Source organism: Macaca fascicularis, chromosome 17 (genome assembly GCF_037993035.2).
Source record: "Macaca fascicularis isolate 582-1 chromosome 17, T2T-MFA8v1.1".
Classification (NCBI taxonomy): Eukaryota; Metazoa; Chordata; class Mammalia; order Primates; family Cercopithecidae; genus Macaca; species Macaca fascicularis.
Window position 1 is genome coordinate 31,183,450 of NC_088391.1, and position 26,222 is coordinate 31,209,671.

At 40.9% G+C, this 26,222-nt stretch overlaps 3 protein-coding genes across 7 annotated transcripts in view; 2 read left to right on the forward strand and 1 right to left on the reverse strand.

Annotated features, from left to right (window-relative positions):
- The first annotated feature begins 29 nt into the window (after positions 1–29).
- Positions 30–17,512, forward strand: ALG11 (ALG11 alpha-1,2-mannosyltransferase). 4 transcript variants are annotated; one of them, XM_065533283.2, is made up of 4 exons: positions 30–205; positions 6,539–6,769; positions 11,994–12,925; positions 16,272–17,512. In XM_065533283.2, exons 1-4 carry the CDS (start codon positions 180–182, stop codon positions 16,541–16,543), a joined length of 1,461 nt encoding a protein of 486 aa, XP_065389355.1. In that variant the 5' UTR covers positions 30–179; the 3' UTR covers positions 16,544–17,512. The 4 variants fall into 4 exon arrangements, with proteins under 4 accessions (XP_065389355.1, XP_005585958.1, XP_065389357.1 ...); XM_005585901.5 differs by having other exon boundaries at positions 30–94; XM_065533285.2 differs by lacking the exon at positions 16,272–17,512 and adding an exon at positions 14,820–15,042 and having other exon boundaries at positions 30–94.
- On the forward strand, positions 16,496–21,713 carry UTP14C (UTP14C small subunit processome component). Of its 2 annotated transcripts, XM_015438984.4 has the most exons (2): positions 16,774–16,933; positions 16,999–21,713. In XM_015438984.4, exons 1-2 carry the CDS (start codon positions 16,852–16,854, stop codon positions 19,071–19,073), a joined length of 2,157 nt encoding a protein of 718 aa, XP_015294470.3. In that variant the 5' UTR covers positions 16,774–16,851; the 3' UTR covers positions 19,074–21,713. The 2 variants fall into 2 exon arrangements, with proteins under 2 accessions (XP_065389354.1, XP_015294470.3); XM_065533282.2 differs by having other exon boundaries at positions 16,496–21,713.
- A 1,548-nt stretch (positions 21,714–23,261) lies between these two features.
- The window catches only part of NEK5 (NIMA related kinase 5), a 99,118-nt gene continuing 96,157 nt past the window's right edge, over positions 23,262–26,222 (reverse strand). Inside the window, exon 24 of the mRNA XM_045377172.3 lies at positions 23,262–25,071. Coding sequence (XP_045233107.2) covers positions 24,801–25,071 — 271 coding nt within the window. The 3' untranslated portion in view covers positions 23,262–24,800. The remainder of the gene's footprint in view (positions 25,072–26,222) is intronic.

Below are 26,222 nucleotides of genomic sequence, written 5' to 3' on the forward strand. Positions count from 1 at the left end.
ATAGAGAAGAGGAAAGTGAAGCGTTTCCTGAGTTCGGGGGTCGGCGGAAGATGGCGGACGGCGAAAGGAGCTGGTACCTGTGCAAGTTGTTGAGGTGAGGAGCCGGTCGTGGGGCTCACAGACGTTTTCTCTTCTGTAGTGGTACTTGCCCGTCCAGTGCGGCTAAATTTTGCGAGTAAATGGCCTTCCTTGTCATGAATCTAAGGTAATTTCTCAGGCCAATGAGCAGTCTTCCTTTTTCTTGGGGGTGTTCTATATAGACTGGAACAGACTAGGTCTTAAAAACTCAATTTACCGCGTTTTCTTCTGTTTCACTGTTGGCTGAGTGGTCGAGTTACCTTTCCTGCTTCAGCTTTTTCTTTCTCTTTCACACTCCAGTTAGTCTGTCATAAATTATTCATATTCATTCCTCATTTTTCTTTACGATTGAGCTACGAGACATTTTCCAATCTATCATGTCTCTCTTCAGTAAAGAAGAAACCGGATCTTCCTTCTCATCTCTTAGTTTCTCCTCTTAAACTCACCAAAAGTGCCATTGTTAACACGTCACTTCAATATAAAGCTTATGTTGAATCCTCTGCTTTTTGATAATCTGTTATTTTAATTTTTATGATTGATGTAAGAAGTTGCATAAAATATTATTTTAATTGTATTACGTGTATACGCTGTTTCTTCTAGAAAAAGAATCTAGCAAATAGATGAGTAAAAGGAAAACCCCCCCGGAGTGCTACCATCCGGAGATAGCCACTGTTAACATTTTGGTGAAAAAACTCCCATACTTTTTTCCACCTTTGTTGTTGTAGTACTACTGAATTTTAAATGCCTTGCCCTCCACTAATAAAACAGAAGGCCTAGTATATTCTACCTACCTAGCTTTTTTTACCACCTACATATTTTTGTTCAGGCTGAAAATTTATAATTAACACCATAGCTTTCTGAATAGCAGTATGTACCTAACTCTCTCAAAAGTTCAGGCACTTCTTCATTTTTGTCCCCTCTACTTCAAATTCTGTAATCATTACTTTAAACATTTTGAATGAGAAAGTCTATTATCAGAGCCTTTTGGTTCTTCCCTGCCATAGGGAATATTCCTCAGTGCTTTACATTATAATGGCTAAATAAACTCACTAACCAGACTTAAAGGACAGGTTTAACTTTAGTCATTATTCAGCTTTTAAGTTAAATGTTTAATAGTTCAGTTTGAAAAGCCTATCACATTAATTTTCCCACCTAAATTATTTGAAGGAATTGCCAGAAACGTCTTTTCATTATGGGGTAGCTGCATTTTAAATAAGCTTTTGAAAGCTTGTCCTGAGAAAACAAACTGTCCTCTGTAGTGTTGCTTTTATGAATTCATACATTCCAAATGTTAAATAAATGGTAAATCTTACCACTTTTGTCAGACTGTGTTCGTCCTTTAAGGCAGTGGTTCTTAATTGTGTTCCATGAACCATGCAGGTCCCGAGGCCCTTCAATGGGTCCTCAACAAATCTGTTTTTGTAATAACATTAAGGTAATATTTGCCTATTTTACTGTGTTGAGAAGTGCAAAAGTGATAGCAGATAAAACTAAGTGATAGTAGATTTTAATTAACAGTGTGAAAAGGTCATTAATAGGATTTCAGAGTCTGCATTGCAACTGACATTAAGAAATTGCATAACTTGTCAAATGTGGCCTAGCATCAAAGAACAATATCTGTAACTAGGTGAAAAATTAAAAATATTTTAAATGTAAGCTCAATATGTATTAAAATATACTCCCTTTTCCTACTACATATCTAAGTTAGCCTGAATTTTCTTCATATACTTCAACAAAAACAACTTATCACTACAGATTGAATGCAGAAACAGAAAAGAGGAGCCACTGTCTGGTTTCACATCAAGCCAGACATTAAAAAGGTTTGCAAAAAATGTAAATCATTGGCACCCTTCTTGCTAAATTTCTTTTTTTGCTTTGGAAAATATTGTTTTTTAATAAAAACATTCACTTAATGTGTTATGAAAGAATTTTTATTTTCAAATGAATTCATAAAAATTTTAAAGTTCTTTAGTTTTCATTTCTTATATGCTAAATATTGGTAGATATAAACAGTGTAAACCACTGGTTCTCAATCGGGGTGATTTTTGCCCTTCACAAGGCATATGGCATTTGGCAATATCTGGAGGGGTTTTTTGTTTATTTTTTAATTACATTGTTTTAGAGATAGAGTCTTGCTCTGTTGCCCAGGCTGGAGTGCAGTGGCACGATCATAGCTTACTACAGCCTGGAACTCCTGGGCTCGAGCAATCCTCCCATCTCATTCTCCCAAAGTATTGGGATTACAGGCATGAGCCACCATGCCCAACTGATAATTTTGATTGGGAGGGTGCTACTGGCATCTAGTGGGTCAAGACCAAAGATGCTACTAAATATAATACATAGTACAACCTCCCCAACAAAGAATTATTTAGTCCAAAATGTCAGTAGTGTCAAGGATGAGAAACTCTGATGTAAACAAAAGATTGGATCTTCAGTAAAATTTTTAAGGGTATAAAGGTGTGTAAAGACTATAAAGACCAAATTATTTTAGACCAATTATTTTAGCTTTGAAATAAAGTGCTCGTGTGGGATTTCAAATAAAGTCAAATACCTCTTCAAGTACACAATAGGAAATCCCACATGAGATTTGTTCACAATAGGAACAAATGAGGATTTGTTCACAGTAGGAAATCCCACATGAGAACTTCATTTCAAAACTAAATATCAATAAAATACTTACTTCCGGCCAGGTGCAGCAGCTCATGCCTGTAATCTCAATGCTTTGGAAGGCCAAGGCAGGAGGATTACTTGAGGCCAAGAGTTTGAGACCAGCCTGGGCAACATAGAAAAACCCCATTTCTACAAAAAAAAATTTTTAATTAGCTGGGTGTGGTAGCATGCACCTGTAGTCCCAGCTTCTCAGGAGCCTGAGGCAGGAGATCGCTTGAGCCAAGGAGTTTGGGGCTGCAGTGATTGCTATGATTGCGCCACTGCACTCCAGCCTGGGTGACAGAGTGAGACCCTGTATCTAAAAAAAGCAAAATTTACTTTTCTGATGAATTCGTATGTTTTCATGTGGGCAGTGAAAACTATGTGATATGGTTTGGCCATGACCCCACCCAAACCTCAAGTTGAATTTTATCTCCCAGAATTCCCATGTGTTGTGGGAGGGACCCAGGAGGAGGTAATTGAGTCATGGGGGCCAGTCATTTCCGTGCTATTCTCGTGATAGTGAATAAGTCTCACGAGATCTGATGGGGTTTATCAAGGGTTTCTGCTTTTGCTTCTTTCTCATTTTTCTCTTGCTGCCACCATGTAAGAAGTGCCTTACACCTCCCGCTTTGATTCTGAGGCCTCACAGCCATGTGGAACTGTAAGTCCAGTTAAACCTATTTTTATTCCCAGTTTCGAGTATGTCTTTATCAGCAGCATGAAAACGAACTAATATAGTAAATTGGTACCAGTAGAGTGGTGTACTGCTGAAGAGATATCCAAAAATGTGGAAGCGACTTTGGAACTGGGCAACAGGCAGAGGCTGGAACAGTTTGGAGGGCTCAGAAGAAGAAGGAAAATGTGGGAAAGTTTGGAACTTCCTAGAGACTTGTTGAATGGCTTTGAACAAAATGCGGATAGTAATATGAACAGTGAAATCCAGGCTGAGGTGGTCTCAGATGGAGATGAAGAACTTGTTGGGAACTGGAGAAAGGTGACTTTTCTTATGTTTTAACAAAGGGATTGGAGGCATTTTGCCCCTGCCCTAGAGATTTGTGGAACTTTGAACTTGAAAGAGATGATTTAGGGTATCTGGTGTAAGAAATTTCTAAGCAGCAAAGCATTCAAGAAGTGACTTGGATGCTGTTAAAAAGCATTCCATTTTAATAGGGGAACAGAGCATAAAAGTTCAGAAAATTTGCAGCCTGACAATGCAGTAGAAAAGAAAGACCCATTTTTTTGAGGAGAAATTCAAGTTGGCTGCGGAAATTTGCATAAGTAGCAAGGCGCCTAATGTTACTCCCCAAGACCATGGGGAAAAATGTCTCTAGGCCATGTCAGAGACCTTCACGGCAGCCTCTTCCATCGCAGGCCTGGAGGCCCAGGAGGGAAAAGTGGTTTTGTGGGCCGGGCCCAGGGTCCCTGTGCTGTGTGCAGCGTAAGGACTTGGCGCCCTGTGTCCCAGCTGCTCCAGTTATGGCTGAAAGGGGCCAACATAGAGCTAGTGCTGTGGCTTCAGAGGGTGAAAGCCCCAAGTCTTGGTAGCTTCACATGATGTTGAGCCTGCAAGTGCACAGAAGTCAAGAATTGAGGTTTGGGAACCTCTGCCTAGATTTCAGAAGATGTGTAGAAATGCCTGGATGCCCAGGCAAAAGCTTGCCACCGGGGCGGGACCCTCATGGAGAACCTCTGCCAGGGCAGTGCAGAAGGGAAATGTGGGGTTGGAGCCCCCACGCAGAGTCCCTACTGGGACACTGCCTAGTGGAGCTGTAAGAAGAGGGCCACCATCCTGTAGACCCCAGAGTGGTAGATCCACCAACAGCTTGCACCGTGTGCCTGGAAAAGCCTCAGACACTCAACACCAGCCCATGAAAGCAGCCAGGAGGTTGGCTGTACCCTGCAAATCCACAGGGGCGGAGCTGCTCAAGACCATGGGAACCCAGCTCTTTCTTCACTCTTTCATCACCGTGACCTGGATGTGAGACCTGGAGTCAAAGAAGATCATTTTGGAGCTTTAAAAATTTGACTGCCCTGCTGGATTTCGGACTTGCGTGGGCCCTGTAACCCCTGTTTTGGCCAATTTCTCCCTTTTGGAACAGCTGTACTTACCTAATATTGTATCTGGGAAGTAACTGACTTACTTTTGATTTTACAGGCTCATAGGCGGAAGGGACTTGCCTTGTCTCAGACGAGACTTTGGACTGTGAACTTTTGGGTTAATGCTGAAATCAGTTAAGACTTTGGGGGACTGTTGGGAAGGCATAATTAGTTTTGAAATGTGAGGACGTGAGATTTTGAGGGGCCGGGGCAGAATGATATGGCCATGTCCCCCGCAAATCTCAGTTTGAATTGTGTCTCCCAAAATTCCCATGTGTTGTGGAAGGGACCCAGGGGAAGGTAATTGAATCATGGGGGCTGGTCTTTCCCATGCTATTCTCATGATAATGAATAAGTCTCATGAGATCTGATGGGTTTATCAGGGGTTTCCGCTTTTGCTTATTCCTCATTTTTCTCTTGCCCACTGCCATGTAAGAAGTGCCTTACACCTCTTGCCATGATTCTGATGTCTCCCTAGTCATGTGGAACTGTAAGTCCAATTAAATCTCTTTTTGTTCCCCATTTTGGGTATGTCTTTATCAGCAGTGTGAAAACGAAATAATAAACTATGTAACTACACAAAACATCTCCCTATTTGCCTAGGCTAGTAAGCAGCCCAGAGCCCAATCTGGTGTTCACTACTATGTATGTAAATATAGCCTGCATACCTGTATCTGTCAGCAGCCACCATCCCAACATACACACCATCTTTATTCTATTTCCCTGGTCCTGACTTTTTGTTATTTAACTTTTGGCATTTTATTGTTTTTAAATCCTATAAACCCTCCTCAAATCCTTTATAAAGGATAGGCAGAGTATGAAAAATATTAAGTTAGGTTCCAACTGTATTGGCAACCCTAAAAGAAAAGCACCTTGACATTTTATTTTAACATATTTTAAGCAACATCTGAAGAGATAATAAACTTTTGCATCTGTCATATATTCATTGGATGCCTTCTCTGTGCCAGGCATAATACTTGGCATTGGGGATATGATACGAGCAAGCTTGGGCCCTTGCTTTTGTAGAGCTTCAATCAGCCTGACAGTAATAGAGAACCTTTTAACAGTCACTTTGTGAATGAGTTTACTAATGAGTATTAAGCAGAACATCAGTGGGTTTTTGGCAGCTCATTCAGAGGCACATAAGGGAAGGTAGTAGTATTAGGTCATGTAAATAGAGCAAATACAGAACTTGAAATGGAAGTGAAGAAATCTAAGTTCCATTCCTTTATCCCAAAAATTGTTCTTCCTGAGGTGAAGCGACAGAATGAAAAAGATTTACTGTCTTACCAGACTTTAATGGAATATTGATCATTCAAAAGACATATTTTTTTTGGCATCTGACCCTCAAAATGACAGTATATAACACATTCTTAATCATGTCTGGTTTAGATTAATAGTTAAATTTGTTTTAATCCCATAACATATATACTAAGTTAGGAGAAAGGGGATTCAATGTTGATTTTTACTGCTGATTAAAGTATGTTCATTTGGTAACATGCTATAGGAATTGGAATTAAAGGGGACTTATCCTTTCAATATTGGATTAGAATTAGAATTTTCATACTTGAGTATTTTGTTAGCAGACTTGTTAAAGACAATTCTCTCTTTGTTACTAATATATAAAGTAGATATGTAAAAGCAGACTTTAATTTGTAATTTTTTAAATGTATATATCACATTGATTCTCAACTTTGTCCTCTTATTTCAGGTTTTTTTATTCATTATTCTTCCCTGGGCTAATTGTATGTGGAACTTTATGTGTGTGTTTGGTCATTGTCCTTTGGGGAATCAGACTGCTGCTACAGAGAAAGAAAAAATTAGTGTCAACTAGCAAAAATGGGAAAAATCAAATGGTGATTGCATTTTTTCATCCATACTGCAATGCTGGTGGAGGAGGAGAAAGAGTTTTATGGTGTGCTTTAAGAGCCCTGCAGAAAAAGTAGGTATCCATCTTTCTTAGCTAATTTGCTATATTGTTCCATTTCTTAAAAATTATTGCCCAGAAATTCATCTTTCTTTTTTTTTTTTTGAAACAGAGTCTCACTCTGTCACCCAGGCTGGAGTGCAGTGGCACGATCTCGGCTCACTGCAAGCTCCATCTCCCAGGTTCATGCCATTCTCCTGCCTCAGCCTCCCAAGTAGCTGGGACTACAGGCACCCACCACCACGCCCGGCTAAGTTTTTGTATTTTTAGTAGAGACAGGGTTTCACCATGTTAGCCAGGATGGTCTTGATCTCTTGACCTTGTGATCCGCCTGCCTCAGCCTCCCAAAGTGCTGGGATTACAGGCGTGAGCCACCATGCCCAGCCTCATCTTTCTAAAGTACCTAAAGTAAAAAATGAATTCCTTTTTAAACTGTTCTTCAATAAGAAAATATTTCTTTCATGTGCCTGCATGCCTTATCTTATTTGATTTTAGTTACTATGATAAAGAAATAGACAAACCCGGGCATGGTGGCTCACACCTGTAATCCCGGTATTTTGTGAAGCCATGGCAGGTGAATCACTTGAGCCCAAGAGTTTGAGACCAGCCTGGGCACCATGGTGAAACCCTGTCTCTACAAAAAATTATCTGGGCACGGTGATGCGCACCAGCTACTCCAGAGGCTGAGGTGGAAAGACTGACTGAGCCTGGGAGGTCAATGCTACAGTGAGCCGTGATTGTGCACTCACTGCACTTCAGCCTGGGTGACAGAGTGAGAACCCATCTGAAGGAAAAAAATAAATAAATAAATAAATGGACAGTGGATGGGGAAAACATCTGCCCCTTTATGGCATAATTTAATGGGAATAACTGGTCTTGGGAGTGTATACAGAAGACTTAATAAATAATAAACAGAAATATACCAAGTACCTCAGAGCACTTTGAGCCTGAATACTTTCAGGCAGTTGTGGCACACAAGAGTAATCTTTATGAAAGTATCTATTTGACTCAAATTTTTGTATCATTACCAGCTGGATAGTCTCAAGTTACCATGTTAGAAGGAATATGGTGTTATACATCTTTTAAGATTTGAGGCTTCCTCATCTTCACCCCCCATGCCCCAAAAATATTTATGATTCCCTTTTAGAAAGGAAAAAGCATAGTAGGTTCCATTATTTTATCATATGAGGAAAACTGTTATTCTTCATGGTTACCCTACTTCCTGGTACGCACCCTTCATTCAGTGCCAAGGCCTTCACACAGAATTCGCTCAGCTATACTTTTCTGTAATCTTGGCCCATCCTAGCTTCCAGCCCCTACCCCTGTATTTGCTCTGCCATCTTCTGTAACTGCCTAAATACAAAGAATTCTCATAATTCCCAACTCTGTGACGCTTTTCCTACTCTCATTGATACTACTTTTTTCTTCTCTAACCAGATTATCTACCTCTTGAGGGCAGCAGTAAAGTTTCATATCTGTACACATAGTCCCCAGCAGCCTGTATTACTCCTAACCCATCTACAAGGATAAAAAAACCAAATCATTAATATGACTTGGAAGATACTTTTTCATCTTGCTCTGGCCACATCATGTTTCTCATCCCTCCCCATTCCTACACACATACTCTGGTCCAACATGCAGAACAAGGAGCAGCTTCCCAAACACATCATGCTGTCTCTAGAGTCATTCCCTTTCTATATAGTGTTCTTTTCTTCTGAAATAACCTTTTTCTCCCCAGTTAATTTCTACAAGTCTTTCCTAACTCAACACATACTACAGTCCACTTTTCTTTTTTTTTTTTTTTTGAGATGGAGTCTCTCTCTGTTGCCCAGGCTGGAGTGCAGTGGCGCGATCTCGGCTCACTGCGAGCTCCACCTCCCAGGTTCATGCCATTCTCCTGCCTCAGCCTCCAAGTAGCTGGGACTACAGGCGCGCACCACCACGCCCGGCTAATTTTTTTTTTTTTTGTATTTTTAGTAGAGATGGGGTTTCACCGTGTTAGCCAGGATGGTCTCGATCTCCTGACCTCGTGATCCGCCCGCCTCGGCTTCCCAAAGTGCTGGGATTACAGGCGTGAGCCACCGCGCCCGGCTACAGTGCACTTTTCATTCAACCTAGCAGTATTTACTGGGGACCTGGCTACATGTCAGGCACTGTTCTAGAGGTTGAGATTAAGGGAACAAGATCAATCAACTCCTTCTGTCCTGGACATTTGATTTTAGTTGAGAGAGACAAGATAATAAACAAAGAAGAAAAATATCAAATAGTGAGAAGTGCTATATAAAAAGTTAAAATAGGGTAATATAGGAGTGTCTTGATACTTTAGATTGAGTGATCAGGGAAATCTCTGATAACACTTAACCAAAATCTGAATGACAAAAACAGCTGCATTCATGGCGTGATGATTGTATGTCAGGTATTGTTTGAAGTGCTTTACATGTGTTAGCTCGCTTGATCCTCAGAACAGCCTTATGTAGTTGTTACCATTATCCTCATTTGACAAAGAAGAAAACTGGGGCACTAGAGCCTATGTTCTGAACCACATGCTAAACTGCCTGCCTTATGAAAAGACCGAGTGAAAATGACAAGAGAATTCAGAGTAGGGAGAACCACCACTGCAAGTTCCCTAAGGCTCGTTGGAGCTTGGCATGTTCAAAGAAAAGGATGCCAGTTTGGCTGCACCCTGGAGGGCAAAGGAGAGCATGGGAAGGGAGGTAACGGAGGCAGGTTCCAGATCACACAGGACTTGAGTGATCAGGGAAAGTAGTTTAGATTTTATTCTAAGGGCTATAGTAAACCAGTTTTGGGGTTACTGTTCTGTGACGTAGTTTAGGGGCTGCCGTGTTTGGTCTCTGTCATACTGTTGCAATTAGATGGCAGCTGGGGCTGGAGCCATCTGAAGCCTTTTTCACTCACATTCTGGTTCTTGGGCTGGGATAACTGGAACTGCTGGGGGCTGTCGGGCATTTCTCTCACTGAGGAGCTTCTTCATGTGACTTAGTTGGGCTTGCATACAACATAGCAGTCTCGGGCTGGTTGGACTCCGTACATGACAGCTGTCTTCTCCTAGCATGAGCATTCCAAGAGACAGGAAGTCGGAGCTGCCAGTCCCTTAGAGTCTATGTTGGGAAACTGGCACAATGTCACTTTTGCCATATTCTGTTGGTCAAAATAGTCACAGAGCCCAGTGTTATTCCAGGGGAGGGGACTTAGATGTCACCTCTCAATGGGAAAAGTATCAAAGAATTTGTGGCCTAGCCAGGCACAGTGGCTCACACCTGTAATCCCAACACCTTTGGAGGCCAAGTCTGGCAGATCACTTGAGGCCAGGAGTTTGAGACCAGCCTGGTTAACATGGCAAAACCCCATCTCTACTGAAAAAATACAAAAATTAGCTGGGCATGGTGGCACACACCTGTAATCCCAGCTACTCAGGAGGCTGAGGCATGAAAATCACTTGAACCTGAGAGGTGGAGGCTACGATATGCCAAGATCGTGCCACTGTACTCCCGCCTGGGCAACAGACAGAGCGAGACCCTGTCTTAAAAAAAAGAAGGAAAAAAGCAAATGGAATTTGTGGGCATTTTTAGGCTACCAGAGATCACAATCTTTTTTTACATTTTAAAAGGCTCATTCTTGCTGCTGGGTAAAGAGTGACTGGGAAGGGGCCAGAGAGGAGCAGTTAGATTGTCATCCTTTAGGCTTCCACAGCATCCTGTGGGTGTCTTTATCAATGCATAGCACACAGTTTTGCAGTTATTTGTTTTGCATGTCTGTTTTCTCCACTGGACTGAGCCTCTGAAATAAAGATTCTCTCTCATCTCCATACCCCCAAAACCTGGCATACTAGATGCCTAATAAATGGGTTTTTTGTTTTCTTTTTCTTTTTCTTTTTTTTTTTTTTTTTGAGATGGAGTTTCACTCTTGTTGCCCAGGTTAGAGTGCAATGGCATCATCTTGGCTCACCACAACCTCCGCCTACTGGGTTCAAGGGATTCTCCTGCCTTGGCCCCCCACGTAGCTGGGATTATAGGCATGTGCCACCACGCCCGGCTAATTTTGCATTTTTAGTAGAGACAGAGTTTCTCCATGTTGGTCAGGCTGGTCTTGAACTCCCGACCTCAGGTGATCCGCCCACCTTGGCCTCCCAAAGTGCTGGGATTACAGGCGTGAGCCATTGCACCTGGCCAATAAATGTTTTATGACTCAAAGAATAATTATAAACAGAGGGAGACCAAAGCATTACAAGTCATAAGAATATACTTTTAGATATTTTCATACTAATTATATCTAATTGTGATATAGGCACAAGATCTAGCTTTTAAAGCCTTTTTGCATTTTTCAGATAAAAACCCTGAGTATTGCTTTAGTACTGTGATCCTCTCTGAAGACAGGTTTGTTGAATCTTAACGCTTGTTTATGGTATTTTTTACTAAGAATACTGTCAAAATTTTTTAGTATTTCTTTAGAACATCTCATTCATAAATCAACACTTATTGTTGATGCCTATTCTGTGTGAAACCCTCAGTGGAGGAAATGGCAAAGAACTAGATGTCACAGTCTCATTTGAAGGACTATACTTCTAATTCAATAAAAAATGTAGAAAACATCATTTTTAGTATGACCAACATGGAGAAACCCCATCTCTACTGAAAATACCAAATTAGCCAGGCGTGGTGGTACACGTCTATAATTCCAGCTACTCGGGAGGCTAAGGCAGGAGAAGTACTTGAACCCAGGAGGCAGAGGTTGTGAGCCAAGATCGCGCCATTGCACTCCAGCCTGCACAACAAGAGTGAAACTCTGTCTCAAAAAAAAAAAAAAAAAAAAACAAATCTTCTTTATGACTGTAAAAAAATAGTTATCTACAACTTTTTGCTTGATTTTAACCTAATATATTCTTTCTTATTTATTTATTTATTTTTTTTTTTTTTGAGACGGAATTTTGCTCTTGTTGCCCAGGCAGGAGTGCAATGGCGTGATCTTCACTCTCAGTCTCTCAGGGTAGGTAGCAGGCATCTTTTTTTTTTTTTTTTTTTTTTTTTTGAGATGGAGTCTCACTCTGTCGCCCAGGATGGAGTTCAGTGGCACAGTCTTGGCTCACTGCAACCTCCGCCTCCTGGGTTCAAGCGATTCTCCTGCCTCAGCCTCCTGAGTAGCTGGGATTACAGGCATGTGCCCCCATGTCTGGCTAATTTTTGTAACTTAATACATTCTTAACCATTACATTCTATTTTAGGTATCCTGAAGCAGTTTATGTTGTTTATACCGGCGATGTTAATGTCAGCGGTCAACAGATACTAGAAGGTGCTTTCAGAAGATTTAACATCAGATTAATTCACCCAGTGCAGTTTGTTTTTTTAAGGAAACGCTATCTTGTGGAAGATTCACTGTATCCTCACTTCACACTGCTGGGCCAAAGTCTAGGATCCATTTTTCTCGGCTGGGAAGCTCTAATGCAGTGTGTTCCTGATGTTTACATCGATTCAATGGGATATGCTTTTACACTTCCTCTGTTTAAGTATATAGGGGGTTGCCAAGTTGGAAGCTATGTTCATTATCCCACTATCAGCACCGACATGCTCTCTGTAGTGAAGAATCAAAATATTGGATTTAATAATCCAGCCTTCATTACCAGGAATCCTTTTCTCAGCAAAGTAAAGCTCATCTACTACTATTTATTTGCTTTTATTTATGGACTTGTTGGTTCTTGCAGTGATGTAGTCATGGTCAATTCTTCTTGGACACTAAACCATATTCTCTCACTATGGAAAGTTGGGAATTGCACTAACATTGTTTATCCACCTTGTGATGTGCAGACATTTCTGGATATTCCCTTACATGAGAAAAAGATGACTCCAGGACATTTGCTGGTTTCTGTTGGCCAGTTTAGGCCGGAAAAGAATCATCCATTGCAGATCAGAGCCTTTGCTAAATTGCTGAATAAGAAGATGGTTGAGTCATCTCCTTCTCTTAAACTTGTCCTCATTGGAGGTTGTCGTAACAAAGATGATGAACTTAGGGTAAACCAACTGAGAAGGCTCTCTGAGGATTTAGGAGTTCAAGAATATGTGGAATTTAAAATAAACATTCCATTTGATGAATTAAAGAATTATTTGTCTGAAGCAACAATTGGTCTGCATACCATGTGGAACGAGCATTTTGGGATTGGTGAGTTTGGCCTTTAAACAACTTGTTTGGTGCCATGAGATACACATTTTAGGTTCTTTTGATAAAATGATGAAATTCTGGAAGTCTGCATCATGCCCTAATTCTCTTCCCCTCGTCCACCAAATACACTTTCCTCATTTGAGACTAAGTAGTTAACAATAGCAGCTAGTATTTATTGACCAATTCCTGTGTGCAGGCCACTGTGTTGAGATTTTTACGTGTATTATCTAATTTAAGCCCCTCTAAACCCCTATTTGATAGGTGTTATTGTTATTCCTATTTTATAAATAAGGAAACTCAGGCACAGGAAGGTTTAGAAATTGCTCAAGTTCAGTTACACAGTAAGTAAATGGTAGAGCCCGGATTCTAACCCAGATAGTCCCTGCTCTTAACAGCAACATTTTCTCTCCCCATCTAACCCCACTACGTACTTACTGGTATAGATTCCTGGGCCTACCCTAGTCCTACAGAATGGCCAAATGAGAATCTCTGGACAAAGCCCAGGTAGATGTATTTTGATAATGCTGCTTAAGTGATTCTGTTATGCATCAAAAGTTGAGAACCGCTGTTTGCATAGGGACTTCTCACAGTAACTCTTTTAGTCTTTTATTGATTCTACCCTCACCATGGACTGGCCCTCCTCTTTGTGCCAGATCGCATCATAAGTCTTCAACTTAAATCTCCTTGCCTTTTAGCCTCTCTTGTTTATTCTGGCACAAACTACTATCTCCATTCTGACCTGTTAAGCATACATTTTGCTGTAAAACCAAGTACTACTTTGTGTTTAATTTGGGTCCACGTATATTTCTCAAGCGCTTTGTGCCTCACACTGTTAGTTGTTAGAGGAAATGAGGATAACATAAAAGTGACACTTTCTAAACTAAGACTACAATTTCTCTTATACTTTTTTCACTCCTAGTTAGTAGTATAGTACTAGACCCAGGTTGACCCAACCTTTTGCCTGGGATCTGACCTACTCTGCTTCCTTGCATAGAAACTTACTAAACATTCAGTCTGCTGAGCACTTGGGTGGATGCTAGAGATGTGGTGGAGACGGGAGCTGCTTGGCCTGTCAGAGGCTTCCTGCCCTCTGGTGGAACCAACAGGCTACACAGGCAAGTGCTGTGTGCCAGGTGCTATGCTAAGGAAGTGCAGGGTGATGTGAAAGTGCCAAAGAGAAACCTAACACAGACTTGTGCGGGCAGAGAACGGTTGCCCAAGGAAGTGATGTGACACTTGAGCAGAACCCGAACAATAATTAGAGGTTAGCCAGGAGAGACGGGAGAGTCTCCAGCAGAGGGAACAGCACTATGACAGGAGTGACAACAGATGCATCAATAGGAACATTAAGCAGGAAGACAACAGAGAGGTGATATGGGCCAGGTTAAGCCAGTGGAAAAGAACAGCAGGATTTTAAGTATTGTATGCAAAAGCTTTCTGATTTCTGCAGTCCATTCTGGCCACATGGGGAGTGGATCAGTGAAGAGCCGGGAGAGCAAGATTGGAAAGGCAGTAAGATGCGAGCCGGCCTACTGTAGCAGCCCAGGTGGAGGTACTAGTGAGCTGAACTTGGTAGGTGAACATGCTTGAGAGACATTCTGCAGTGTATTGACCAGGACTTGGTGATTAACTGGATGTGTTAAATGAGGGAGGAAGAGAAGACCACCTAGGGTTTTGGGAGCTGGGCAACTCTGAGAATGGTGTTGGCTTTCTCCCAGAGGGGAAATCCAAGAGCAGATACCATTGATGAGCCAAGTTTTGAACCTGCAGAGTCTGAGTTAATCTGTGGGACATGTGAGGGCATGCGTCCAGGAGGTAGTTTTGTATATAGGAGTCTGAAGTTGAGGAGAGGAATCTGGTCTGGAAATACAAAATGCGGATTGTCCTTGTGCAGGTAGTTATCAAAGCTCCCATGGATGTGGATAAGATCGCCTGGGGAATATGTACAGAGTGAGAAGAGGCTCTCAGTACAAAATGCAGAGAACAGAAACAGCTGAGAAATGGGGAGAAGAAGGGGGAGAGCCAGCCAAGTGCAGTGTCTTAGAAACCAAGGAAGAGAGTGTTTGGAGAAGAATGAAGAGGGCACAGATTCCGATGCTGCCCTGATGCTGGGGAAGGTAAGGCAGTCACTGGTGACCTGGGCAAGAGCAATCTTAAGGGAGAAGTAGAAGCAAAAGTCAGACTATGAGCAAAAATCAAAAGTTGAGCACTCAGAAGTGAACAAGTAGAGTTGGTAAGTGCAAACCACACTTTCAGTAAGTTTGTGAAGTACGGAGCGGGAAGAAGAGACAATGGCTAGGGGTGGGTATTGCAGGACCTGAGGAGAGGCATGTGGCACCCTAGCTTCAATGCTGATAGGAAGGAGCCAGTAGAGAGGGAAAGGGTAAAACTGATTAGATGAAGGTCTCTGAGAAAGTACAGGATGCTCTCCAACCTCAAGCAGAATACGATATGAGCTACTGAATTCTATTCTGCAGGGATTTCACCACTGGTTTAGAAACATTTGGAATTATTTAATTTCTCTCCTATACATCCAGGATGATACCAGCTCTGTACCATCCTTCAGATAATTGGGAAAGCAGTCACTTAAATCATTCTCTGAAGGGCTTAATTCTCCTAGGAATACAGCTAAGAAAGGCTGGCTACATTAATTTATATTTCATGTGTATCATTTGGCAGAAACTAACCACAACTTTCATTTAGTTCAGCACTGTTGTTGGGCACGCAGTAGTCTCAAATATGCCAGAAATCCAGGCAGTAACATAAGCACTGCAATAGTATGCTTCACTTAGGTGATTCGCATTTTTTATTTTTTCTGCTAATGTAATTTGAACTATTAAAATTGTTTTTGATATCTTTTTACTCCTTTTGTTTTTCTAATACCTGTTAATATTCTACCATCTTGCTAACATTCTCTAGTCTTTTTTAATTATCTGCAATATATCTTTTTTAATAGGTTAGTCTTCCATCTACTTGTCTATTTTAACTAAGAATAAAGCAGCAGGCTGGGTGTGGTAGCTCACGCTGGTAAATCCCAGCACTTTGGGAGGCCAAGATGGGAGGACCACTTGAGGCTAGGAGTTAGAGGCCAGCCTGGGCAACATAGTGAGACCCTCTCTCTCCAAAAAAAAAAAAAATTGTATTATTATGAAGCTATGAAAACTAAAAAACTTAAAATTATTTTATTTTGTACTATAGAAGTTAAATAAGCAAATGTCTAGACATATAGACATTTAATTAAGTTTCTCATAAGTCCCTTAAAATTTTTGAAGATTTCTGTTCATCCTCATTCTTATGAACACACTCAAAAACTTAAAATACTACATGATTTTTGTTTTTTTCTCAGGAGTTGTGGAGTGTATGGCAGCTGGCACAATTATCCTTGCACACAATTCAGGGGGCCCAAAGCTTGACATTGTCGTTCCTCACGAAGGAGATATAACTGGCTTTCTGGCTGAGAGTGAAGAAGACTATGCTGAAACTATCGCTCACATTCTTTCCATGTCTGCAGAAAAGAGACTCCAAATCAGAAAAAGTGCTCGTGCATCTGTAAGCAGATTCTCTGATCAGGAATTTGAAGTGACATTCCTATCATCTGTGGAAAAGTTATTTAAGTAATGCCATATCTGGAAAATTAAAGATATTTTATATAAACTGGTTAAACACCTTCATATGTAAATATTTTTCTAAATTCAATCTCATTTGTCAAATCATTTTACTTTAGAAAACAGACAAGAAAATTTCCTTTTAGAATAAAAGGAAGTGTTGAAAAGAAAATGGATGACTAGCCTTCAGCTTCCATTCTTGGTACACATGAGAGAAGCTGGCTGCTGAGATGAATGTGAACCGGGTTGTGGAGAGCCTTCTGGCTTTGAGCCAACAGGAAGAATTAATGGATTTGCCAAAAAACTGCCCCTTGAGTGAGAATGAAGATGAGGGGGACAGTGATGGAGAGAGAAAGCATCAAAAGCTTCTGGAAGCAATCAGTTCCCTTGATGGAAAGAATAGGCGGAAATTGGCTGAGAGGTCTGAGGCTAGTCTGAAAGTGTCAGAGTTCAATGTCAGTTCTGAAGGATCAGGAGAAAAGCTGGTCCTTGCAGATCTCCTTGAGCCTGTTAAAACTACTTCTTCTTTGGCCACTGTGAAAAAGCAACTGAATAGAGTCAAATCAAAGAAGGTGGTGGAGTTACCTCTTAACAAAGAAAAGATTGAACAGATCCACAGAGAAGCAGCATTCGGTAAAACCTCACAAGTCCTCTCTAAATGGGACCCTATCGTCCTGAAGAACCAGCAGGCAGAGCAGCTGGCTTTTCCCCTGGGGAAGGAGCAGCCAGCCATTGCTCCCATTGAACATGCACTCAGTGGCTGGAAGGCAGGAACTCCCCTGGAGCAGGAAATTTTTAACCTCCTCCATAAGAACAAGCAGCCAGTAACAGACCCTTTACTGACTCCCATGGAAAAGGCCTCTCTCCAAGCCATGAGTCTGGAAGAGGCAAAGATGCACCGAGCAGAGCTTCAAAGGGCTCGGGCTCTGCAGTCCTACTATGAGGCCAAGGCTCGAAGAGAGAAGAAAATCAAAAGTAAAAAGTATCACAAAGTCGTGAAGAAAGGAAAGGCCAGGAAAGCCTCAAAAGAGTTGGAGCAGCTGCAGAAGGTTAATCCAACTGTGGCATTGGAAGAACTGGAAAAATTTGAAAATGCCAGAATGATGGAAAGAATGAGCCTTAAGCACCAAAACAGTGGGAAATGGGCCAAGTCAAAGGCAATTATGGCAAAATATGACCTGGAGGCTCGCCAAGCTATGCAGGAACAGTTGGCCAAGAACAAAGAACTGACACAGAAACTCCAGGTAGCCTCTGAGATTGAGGAAGAGGAGGGAGGCACAGAAGAAGTGGAAGAACTCCTTGTCCCCCATGTAGTGAATGAAGTCCAGATGAATGTGGACGGACCAAATCCCTGGATGCTCAGAAGCTGCACCAGTGACACCAGAGAGGCTGCAACCCAGGAGGACCCTGAGCAACTGCCAGAGCCTGCCACCCATGAGGTTTCTGAAAGTGAGGGAGAAAGACCAGTGGCAGAGGAAGAAATTTTGTTGAGAGACTTTGAGGAGAGGCGATCCCTTAGAAAAAGATCTGAGCTCAACCAGGATGCTGAGCCAGCAGGCATTCAAGAAACAAAAGATTCTAGCAGCCAGGAGGTGCTGTCTGAATTGAGGGCACTATCTCAGAAATTGAAGGAAAACCATCAGTCCAGGAAGCAAAAAGCAAGTTCAGAGGGGACTGTTCCCCAGGTCCAGAGAGAGGAACCTGCCCCAGAAGAAGAGGCGCCCCTGTTGCTACAGAGGCCAGAGAGAGTACAAACTGTGGAAGAGCTAGAAGAGCTGGGAAAAGAAGATTGTTTTCAAAATAAGGAGCTTCCCAGACCTGTGTTAGAAGGGCAGCAGTCAGAGAGGACCCCAAATAATCGGCCTGATGCCCCTAAGGAGAAGAAAGAGAAGGAGCAACTGATCGACGTACAGAACCTCCTAACTACACAGTCTCCTTCCGTGAGGTCTTTGGCAGTTCCCACAACAATAGAGGAGCTGGAAGATGAAGAGGAGAGAGACCAAAGGCAGATGATAAAGGAAGCTTTTGCTGGGGATGATGTCATCAGAAATTTCTTGAAAGAGAAGAGAGAAGCTGTGGAGGCGAGTACGCCAAAGGACGTGGACCTGACACTACCTGGCTGGGGCGAGTGGGGTGGTGTGGGCCTAAAGCCTAGTACCAAGAAAAGACGCCAGTTTCTCAAAGCCCCTGAGGGTCCTCCAAGAAAAGATAAGAATTTGCCAAATGTGATTATCAGTGAGAAGCGCAACATCCACGCAGCAGCTCATCAGGTACAAGTGCTTCCATATCCATTTACCCACCATCGGCAATTTGAAAGGACCATCCAGACCCCTGTAGGATCCACATGGAACACCCAGAGGGCTTTCCAAAAGCTGACTACTCCCAAGGTCATCACCAAGCCAGGTCATATCATTAAGCCCATAAAAGCAGAGGATGTGGGCTACCGGTCTTCCTCAAGGTCAGACCTGTCTGTCATACAGTGGAATCCAAAACAAATCACCACACGTCACAGTAAAGAGTTGAAGAAAAACTCTGTAGGTTGAGTAGCTGGAAAAGTGACAGCTAGGAGTTCTGATTCCACTTCCTTTGGTCCAGTTTTACTCTGCTACAGGGTGGATTCCAGAACTGGCTCAGCACATTGCATGTAGTTGAGCCACATTTTTAAAAAAAGAAAATGGATGACCATTAATTGACTAGCATTTTAGAATTGATCAGACATTAGAACACAGAAAAATGCTGGTACATTTACATTCTAAACAATACAGTGGATGACCCTTTTGAATATACCTAATGATTTCCTTTAAAAAGAAATTTTAAACAGACTTGTGTAATCATGTTCTCAAAGCATACAGTCAAGAGGTGGGACTGACTGATGCTTTATAGGTGTGTGTAGGGCAGTAGAGGCCAAGGTGCTGCCAACAGTCCTTTCCATACTAGGTACTGGTGAAAATTGTTTTTGTTTAGTGCTATCAGCACATTTGTGTGGGTCTCATTATCGCTTGACAGTACCGCATCTCAGCCTGGAAGTCAGGTTTAAGTCATTCAAGAGAACCTCAAGTTGTTTTTCTGACAGTGATGATGTGGTATACAGATACATCCACAGGGTATTTATTATCTATTACCAGCATAATGCATTGTCAGATGGCAAGGTGGCATTTTGAAAAGAGCACTGGGCAAGCAGTTAGCATATCTGGGCCTACCTTCAGCTTCATCATTTACAAACTTCTGACCTTTTGACACTAAAACTGCTCCTTTATCTTTCTGAGTCTCAGATTCTTCATCTGTAATCTGGAGTTGTTAATTCCAGTCCTTACTACCTTTTGGAGTTGGAATAATGAGATGGAAAGTGGATGAAAGTACTTTGAAAATTATGACAGTTAAGGGCCGGGAGCAGTGGCTCACGCCTGTAATCCCAACACCTTGGGAGGCCAAGGCAGGTAGATCATGAGGTCAGCAGTTAGAGACCAGCCTGAACAACATGGTGAAACCCTGTATGTACTAAAAATACAAAAAAAATAGCTGGATCTGGTGGCGGGTGCCTGTAATCCCAGCTACTTGAGAGGCTGAGGCAAGAGAATCACTTGAAACCAGGAGGCAGAGGTTGCAGTAAGCCAAGATTGTGCCACTGCACTCTAGCCTGGGCAATAAGCAAAACTCTGTCTCAAAAAAAAAAAAAAAAAAAAAATTATGACAGTTACTTAAAGGGAGCATTACATACTAAATGTCTTCTATAATCCAATCTTTATTAATGCATTACAACTCTATGTAGATTCTTAGTTACTCGGCCAGTAGCTAGGAATTGGTATAAATTTAATGCACCTTCTATCCTGAATAACTAGCATGGAAAATTGAATATATGTGTGAGCAGATACGGCTGTAAAAACCTATAGCTTTTGCATTTTCTGCTTATATAATCCTTTCTAGTTCAGTGAATTGACCCCATCCATAGCCTGATTCATCTTTGTGTTAAGGGGCAAATGAAAGGGTACATTATTCCTTTGCACTCTTCTCTCAGTCACTTATCAATGTGGCCAGCTTATCTACTCCCAGTTATGTTATTCATACGTCTCCAGGCCATCTGTCATCAGATCAAAAAGCAAACAGAGGACCAGTCACAGGATGTTCTGACACACCATTGTAACTTTGTGTTAGAGATGATTCCATTTAGAAAAAGACGGGTAGAAATTGGAGTGAAAGGAACCCTACGGATTAGCCCAGTTCTCTCTTATTTTCAGCTTTACAGACCAGAACAATTTAAATCTAAAGAATTTAGTAGACTCCTTCAGTGCCACAAAGCTGTTCCATGAAAGAATCAAGATTATAACCTGGATATTCTGACTCCTGGCCCAGTGCTTTTTCTTACTTTGTAGCTACACTTTGAAGTAAGATTCAAACTGTTACCCACTTAACTGCCTTATTCCTGAGGAGGTAGTGAAGGAAGAAAAAGTTTTCTGGGATTCCATAAACTATAAGCTTATTTCTTTAAAATTATTTTCATACATCACAGATATGTCATTGGAAGATATAATTTACATATGATGATTATCAGTGTTCGTAATGTGGTATATGTCTTCTATTTTTTTCTGAATGATAGCATGAAAAGTGTCAAAATGGCTTGTCTGCTAGCGTCTGTCTGCAGAACTTTCAGAATGACTGTTCCTCTCAGACATCATTTTTGAGTGGTCCAAGCCTGCTATGTTTTGAACCCACAGCAGTGGAGGTTTGTATTCTTATTTACACTTGTGTACTATAAAGTATGTGTTACATAGGTTTTGTGTAATTATTATTCGTAAATATGATTTAATTTGTATTAAGACATGATTTAGATCTAATAGATACAAAGTCTGTGTCTAAATATTATTTAAAGAAGTGATTTTTCATTCTCTTGGATTCTTTCCTTTTATATGCCTCACATAGTCTCCTTGTTCTACTAATATTCCCAAGCTCCATAGCCAATTAAAGAAGAAAGAAAAATAAAAGTTTGTCTTGCTTGTGAAACATTAAGAAGAGGCTGTCAGGTTTAATAAACTTTTTAATGAATATTTTGGACATAAACTGCAGAGCTTCGTACACTTGATTTAAATAATTCTCGAGGGATTTTATAAGGTCATCTTATACGCAAAATTGTGAGATAGAGACCAGTGTGATTATCAATAAAGAATATTTGTGTTTATGTAAATAAACCCCAGACTCTAGAACTGATATATTCATATATATTCACAATGAGAGTATGTGTGTGCCAAATCTATCAGTACATTAGAAAAGTTAATTATATAACTACAACATGTTACACAAATTTTTAGAAGCAAATTATGTCCTGTAATTTACCTCCCCTCCCCCGCTGCTCTTCTGCTAACTCATTTTCCTCTTTTCCCACTCTAAATGTAAGGCAACACTTGGCTTTGGAGCTGCATCTGTTCCAATATTCTGGTGCTGTGTGCTCACTTGGACTATATGCAAATGTTAGTAGACACGCAGGAGGTCAAAGTGTTGATACACTTATTGCTACTATTTACAGAATGATCAATTTGATAGCTATCATACATGGCTAGCAAGAGGCTGATTTTTCTAATAAAAAAATTTTTTTAATGCATACAGGTCTGATAAAAAGTTTCAGTTTAACAGATGAGGCCAAGGCTAAAGCCAGAGCAAAGCAATCAGAGCCATGCTCAGGAACATGATTTAGCTAATCGTGTGTGTAAAATGGGTAAGGTCTAGAATTAGGGACTAAAACCAGTTGAAAATATTGCAGATATGTATACTTATCACAGTGAATACTTCCAATTTACAGCAAAGAATTCAAAATTGCTGAGTAAAGCTTGGTGACTATTACCTAAAATAGACTTTAGCCAAGCATCTTGTCATGGGAGCAAACCCAGTAACCTGACATGCTTAACTTTTTTTTTTTTTGAGACAGGGTCTTACTCTGTCACTCAAGGTGGAGTGCAGTGATGCGATCACGGATTATGGCTCACTAGCCTCAACCTCTGAGGCTGAAGCTAAAGTGATTCTCCCACCTCAGCCTCCTGAATAGTTGGGACCAGAGGTGCACACCAACACATCAGCTTTTTTTTTTTTTTTTTTTTTTGATGAGGGGCGGTTAAAGATGGGTGTTTCCCTATCTTGCCCAAGCTGGTCTTGAACTCCTGGGCTCAAGCGATTCTCCTGCCTCAGCCTTTCGAAGTGTTGGGATTACAGGCATGAGCCACCACACCTGGCCTGTTCATTTACCAACCTTAAACATTTTTTTTTTTTTGCACTTAATTGACTTGTTTGGACGTTTGAGGTTTTTAGGGATCATGTTTCATTTCCCTTGCTTTCAAATACTGTTCAGAATAAGGATTACATGAAGTCACTAGCAGTTTTACTATGTCTGAACTAGTCCTGAAAGTAAATAAACATATGCACACCCTGAGCACTAAAACAGTTGGAGAATTAATGATACTCCAATCTCTCAGGCCATGTGTCAGTTGGAAACTAACACAGTGGTGAGAACATTTTAAATATTTACAGCCTCATGATGTGAACAAACAGCATTCTCCCTAAAAGAGTAGACTGTAACTCTACATCAGGTTAAAAGAACAGTCTGTCAGACATCAGGAAATAGTCACAAAAAACTGAACATATCTCAGGTGACTCCTACAATGTGCATTCTCCACATTTAATGAAAATTATATGAAATGTAAATAGTAAACAGACCTTAGAAATCATCTGACCAACCTTACCTCATCTTTGTTTTCTCAGTTTAACAGTGTATCAGTGAGACATTTTACTTTTATTGTAGAGCACATATTTCAAGCAGAATTCTACCACCCTGAAGTATAACCACCCTCTCCTTCCTAAGCCCAGACATACTCCTTAGTATTTAAATAAACATCTGTTAAGCTCCAGGCCATGTTCAACGTTGGAATTGTTATGATCAATAAAAAAAAAAGTTAGTTTTCCTACACCAAACAGCTTACAGTCCTAATGAGGAAATGTTTTAGCATTTATTAATTCAAGAAAGATTTCTGGTACTGTGCTAATAACTGTATATAAAAAGATCATTGTAAGATATAAAGCCTATACACTTGAAACTATTAGAAACTAATCCAATAAGACAAAATGGTCATGGTCATTTAGTGCATAATTAACACACCATGCCTTATTCTTCTTGCTCAATTGCCTTATTCCTGTGTCAACATCAGCTTCAAAAAAGTGTATTCAACAAATTTCAAAATCACAGTTTTATAAAATGGCAGATTGATTATGTTAAATGAATGAACCTGTATATTGTATTTGTTTTCTATTGCTGTCCTAACAAATTATCACAAACTTAGTTAACACAAATTTATTATCTTAACAGTTCTGCAGGTCAGAAGTGTGAAATTGATCTCACTAGGCTAAAATTAACTGTATTCCTTCTGGAGGCTCTAGGGAAGATCCATTTCTTTGCCTTTTCCAGATTCCAGAGGCTGTCTGAATTCTTAGTTTTCCATCTTCAAAGCCAGCAACATCAGGCTGAGTCCTTTTCATGCTGCCATATCTCTGGTTTTCTCTTTCGCCTTCCTCTTCCACTTGTAAGGACCCTTCTGATTACACTGCACCCACGTGGATAAACCAAGATAACCTCCCTATTTTAAGGTCAGCTGATGACCAAACAATTTCACTTGCAACCTTTAATTCTCCTTTGCCGTATTCACAAACTGGGGATTAGGACAGGACATGTTTTGGAGGGGGTGTTGAGCCACATTACTCTGCCTACCACATACATTAGCTGAAATATATATATATGGTTTTTGTTTTTGTTTTTGTTTTTTGGAGACAGAGTTTTGCTCTTGTTGCCCAGGCTGGAGTGCAATGGTGCAATCTCAGCTCACGTGTAACTTCCATCTCCTGGGTTCAAGTGATTCTCTTGCCTCAGCCTCCCAAGTAACTGGGATTACAGGCACGTGCCACCATGCCCGGCTAATTTTGTATTTTTAGTAGAGACGGGGTTTCACCATGTTAGTTGAGCTGGTCTCAAACTCCTGACCTCATGATCTGCCCGCCTTGGCCTCCCAAAGTGATGGGATTGCCTGGCCTAAGATTTCTTAATAGAAACTTTAAAGTAAAAATATTAATGTCTATATCCAAAAGTTAGTTCTACTTCCTAAATTGAAAGAAAAATAAATCCTTGAGATTACTAGAAAACCCTTAAAGTAAATGAACATTTATGACTTGTACCCAAATAAATACTATAGGTAATAGACACTAGACACTAACTTATTACTTAAGAAAAAGTACAATAATCACACTTGTATATTTTGACTAGTTGTTGATGTTCCTTGGTCTTCATCTGTAATACAAATGTGTTCATTAGATGTAGTAGAAATATTCTCCAAGCCTTCACTTAATTCTTCAGATTTCTGCATACTTATCCCCTCTCTTTCACTTGACTTTCCAGAGTCCTTAGAGGCACTGGAGGCCTCTGCTGTTTTATCTTCCTCTTTGAAAGTAGCAAGTTTTTTTAAGGATTCTACTACTTCATCTCTCAACTCATCTTCAGATTCCTCAAAATTTCTGAAATAATAAGCACTAAAAATCAGCGTTATGATATGAAAGCACTGAAGAATACATATAAAAACTCATTCCCCTTTTCTCCATTCCCAGTTGAGCAATATAAAAGTTGCATTTTCACCCAGGTTTTTCTAAGCATGATAAACAACTAATGTTGGGAGAATCCATCTTCTGTTGAGTTGTACATTGTGTTAAACACCCTTTATTATATTTATTAACTTCCATCATCTAGTGTTTAAGAGGAGAGGAAGAGAGAATTAAAAAAAAAAAAATTGCCATACATCGGGCCCTTACTATATGCCCATCACTATCCTAGGGCACTTATACCATATTTCACTTAATACTAACAACATTTTGAGGTAGACATTATCATCAAATTGTAAGTAAAGAAGCTGAGGCTCAGAGAGGTTAAAAAAATGTGTTGAGGCCAGGCGCGGTGGCTCAAGCCTGTAATCCCAGCACTTTGGGAGGCCGAGACGGGCGGATCACAAGGTCAGGAGATCGAGACCATCCTGGCTAATCTGGTGAAACCCCGTCTCTACTAAAAAATACAAAAAACTAGCCGGGCGAAGTGGCGGGCGCCTGTAGTCCCAGCTACTCGGGAGGCTGAGGCAGGAGAATGGCATAAACCCGGGAGGTGGAGCTTGCAGTGAGCTGAGATCTGGCCACTGCACTCCAGCCTGGGCAGCAGAGCGAGACTCCATCTCAAAAAAAAAAAAAAAAAAAATGTGTTGAGGGTCTCACCACTACTGATTCATAGAACAACGAATTAAAATTGTGTCTAAGACTACAACATTGATATTTTTAGAAAGGAAAGGGAATAGATCAATAAGACAATCTGCACCAACCTAAATTAAACCTAAAAGTAACTGCACCAACCTAATATTTAAGTAGCAAGTGTGAGGTCAGGAGTTTGAGACCAGCCTGGCCAACATGGCAAAACTGCCTCTCTACTAAAAATACAAAAAATTAGGCATGGCAGTGCACACTTGTAGTTCCAGCTACTCAGGAGGCTGAGGCAGGAGAATCACTTGAACACAGGAGGCGGAAGTTGCAGTGAGCCAAAATCGAACCACTGCACTCCAGCCTGGGAGACAGAGCGAGACTCCATCTCAAAACAAAACAAAACAAAACAAAAAAAGTGGCAAGTGGAG

Bases quoted from the DNA above. Each gene is read 5' to 3' on its own strand.
- ALG11 (XM_005585901.5), top strand. From the start codon at position 51: ATGGCGGACGGCGAAAGGAGCTGGTACCTGTGCAAGTTGTTGAG. The intron at 95-6,538 runs GTGAGGAGCCGG...CTCTTATTTCAG, and splicing joins TACCTGTGCAAGTTGTTGAG to GTTTTTTTATTCATTATTCT. The intron at 6,770-11,993 runs GTAGGTATCCAT...ATTCTATTTTAG, and splicing joins TTAAGAGCCCTGCAGAAAAA to GTATCCTGAAGCAGTTTATG.
- UTP14C (XM_065533282.2), top strand. From the start codon at position 16,761: ATGAATGTGAACCGGGTTGTGGAGAGCCTTCTGGCTTTGAGCCAACAG.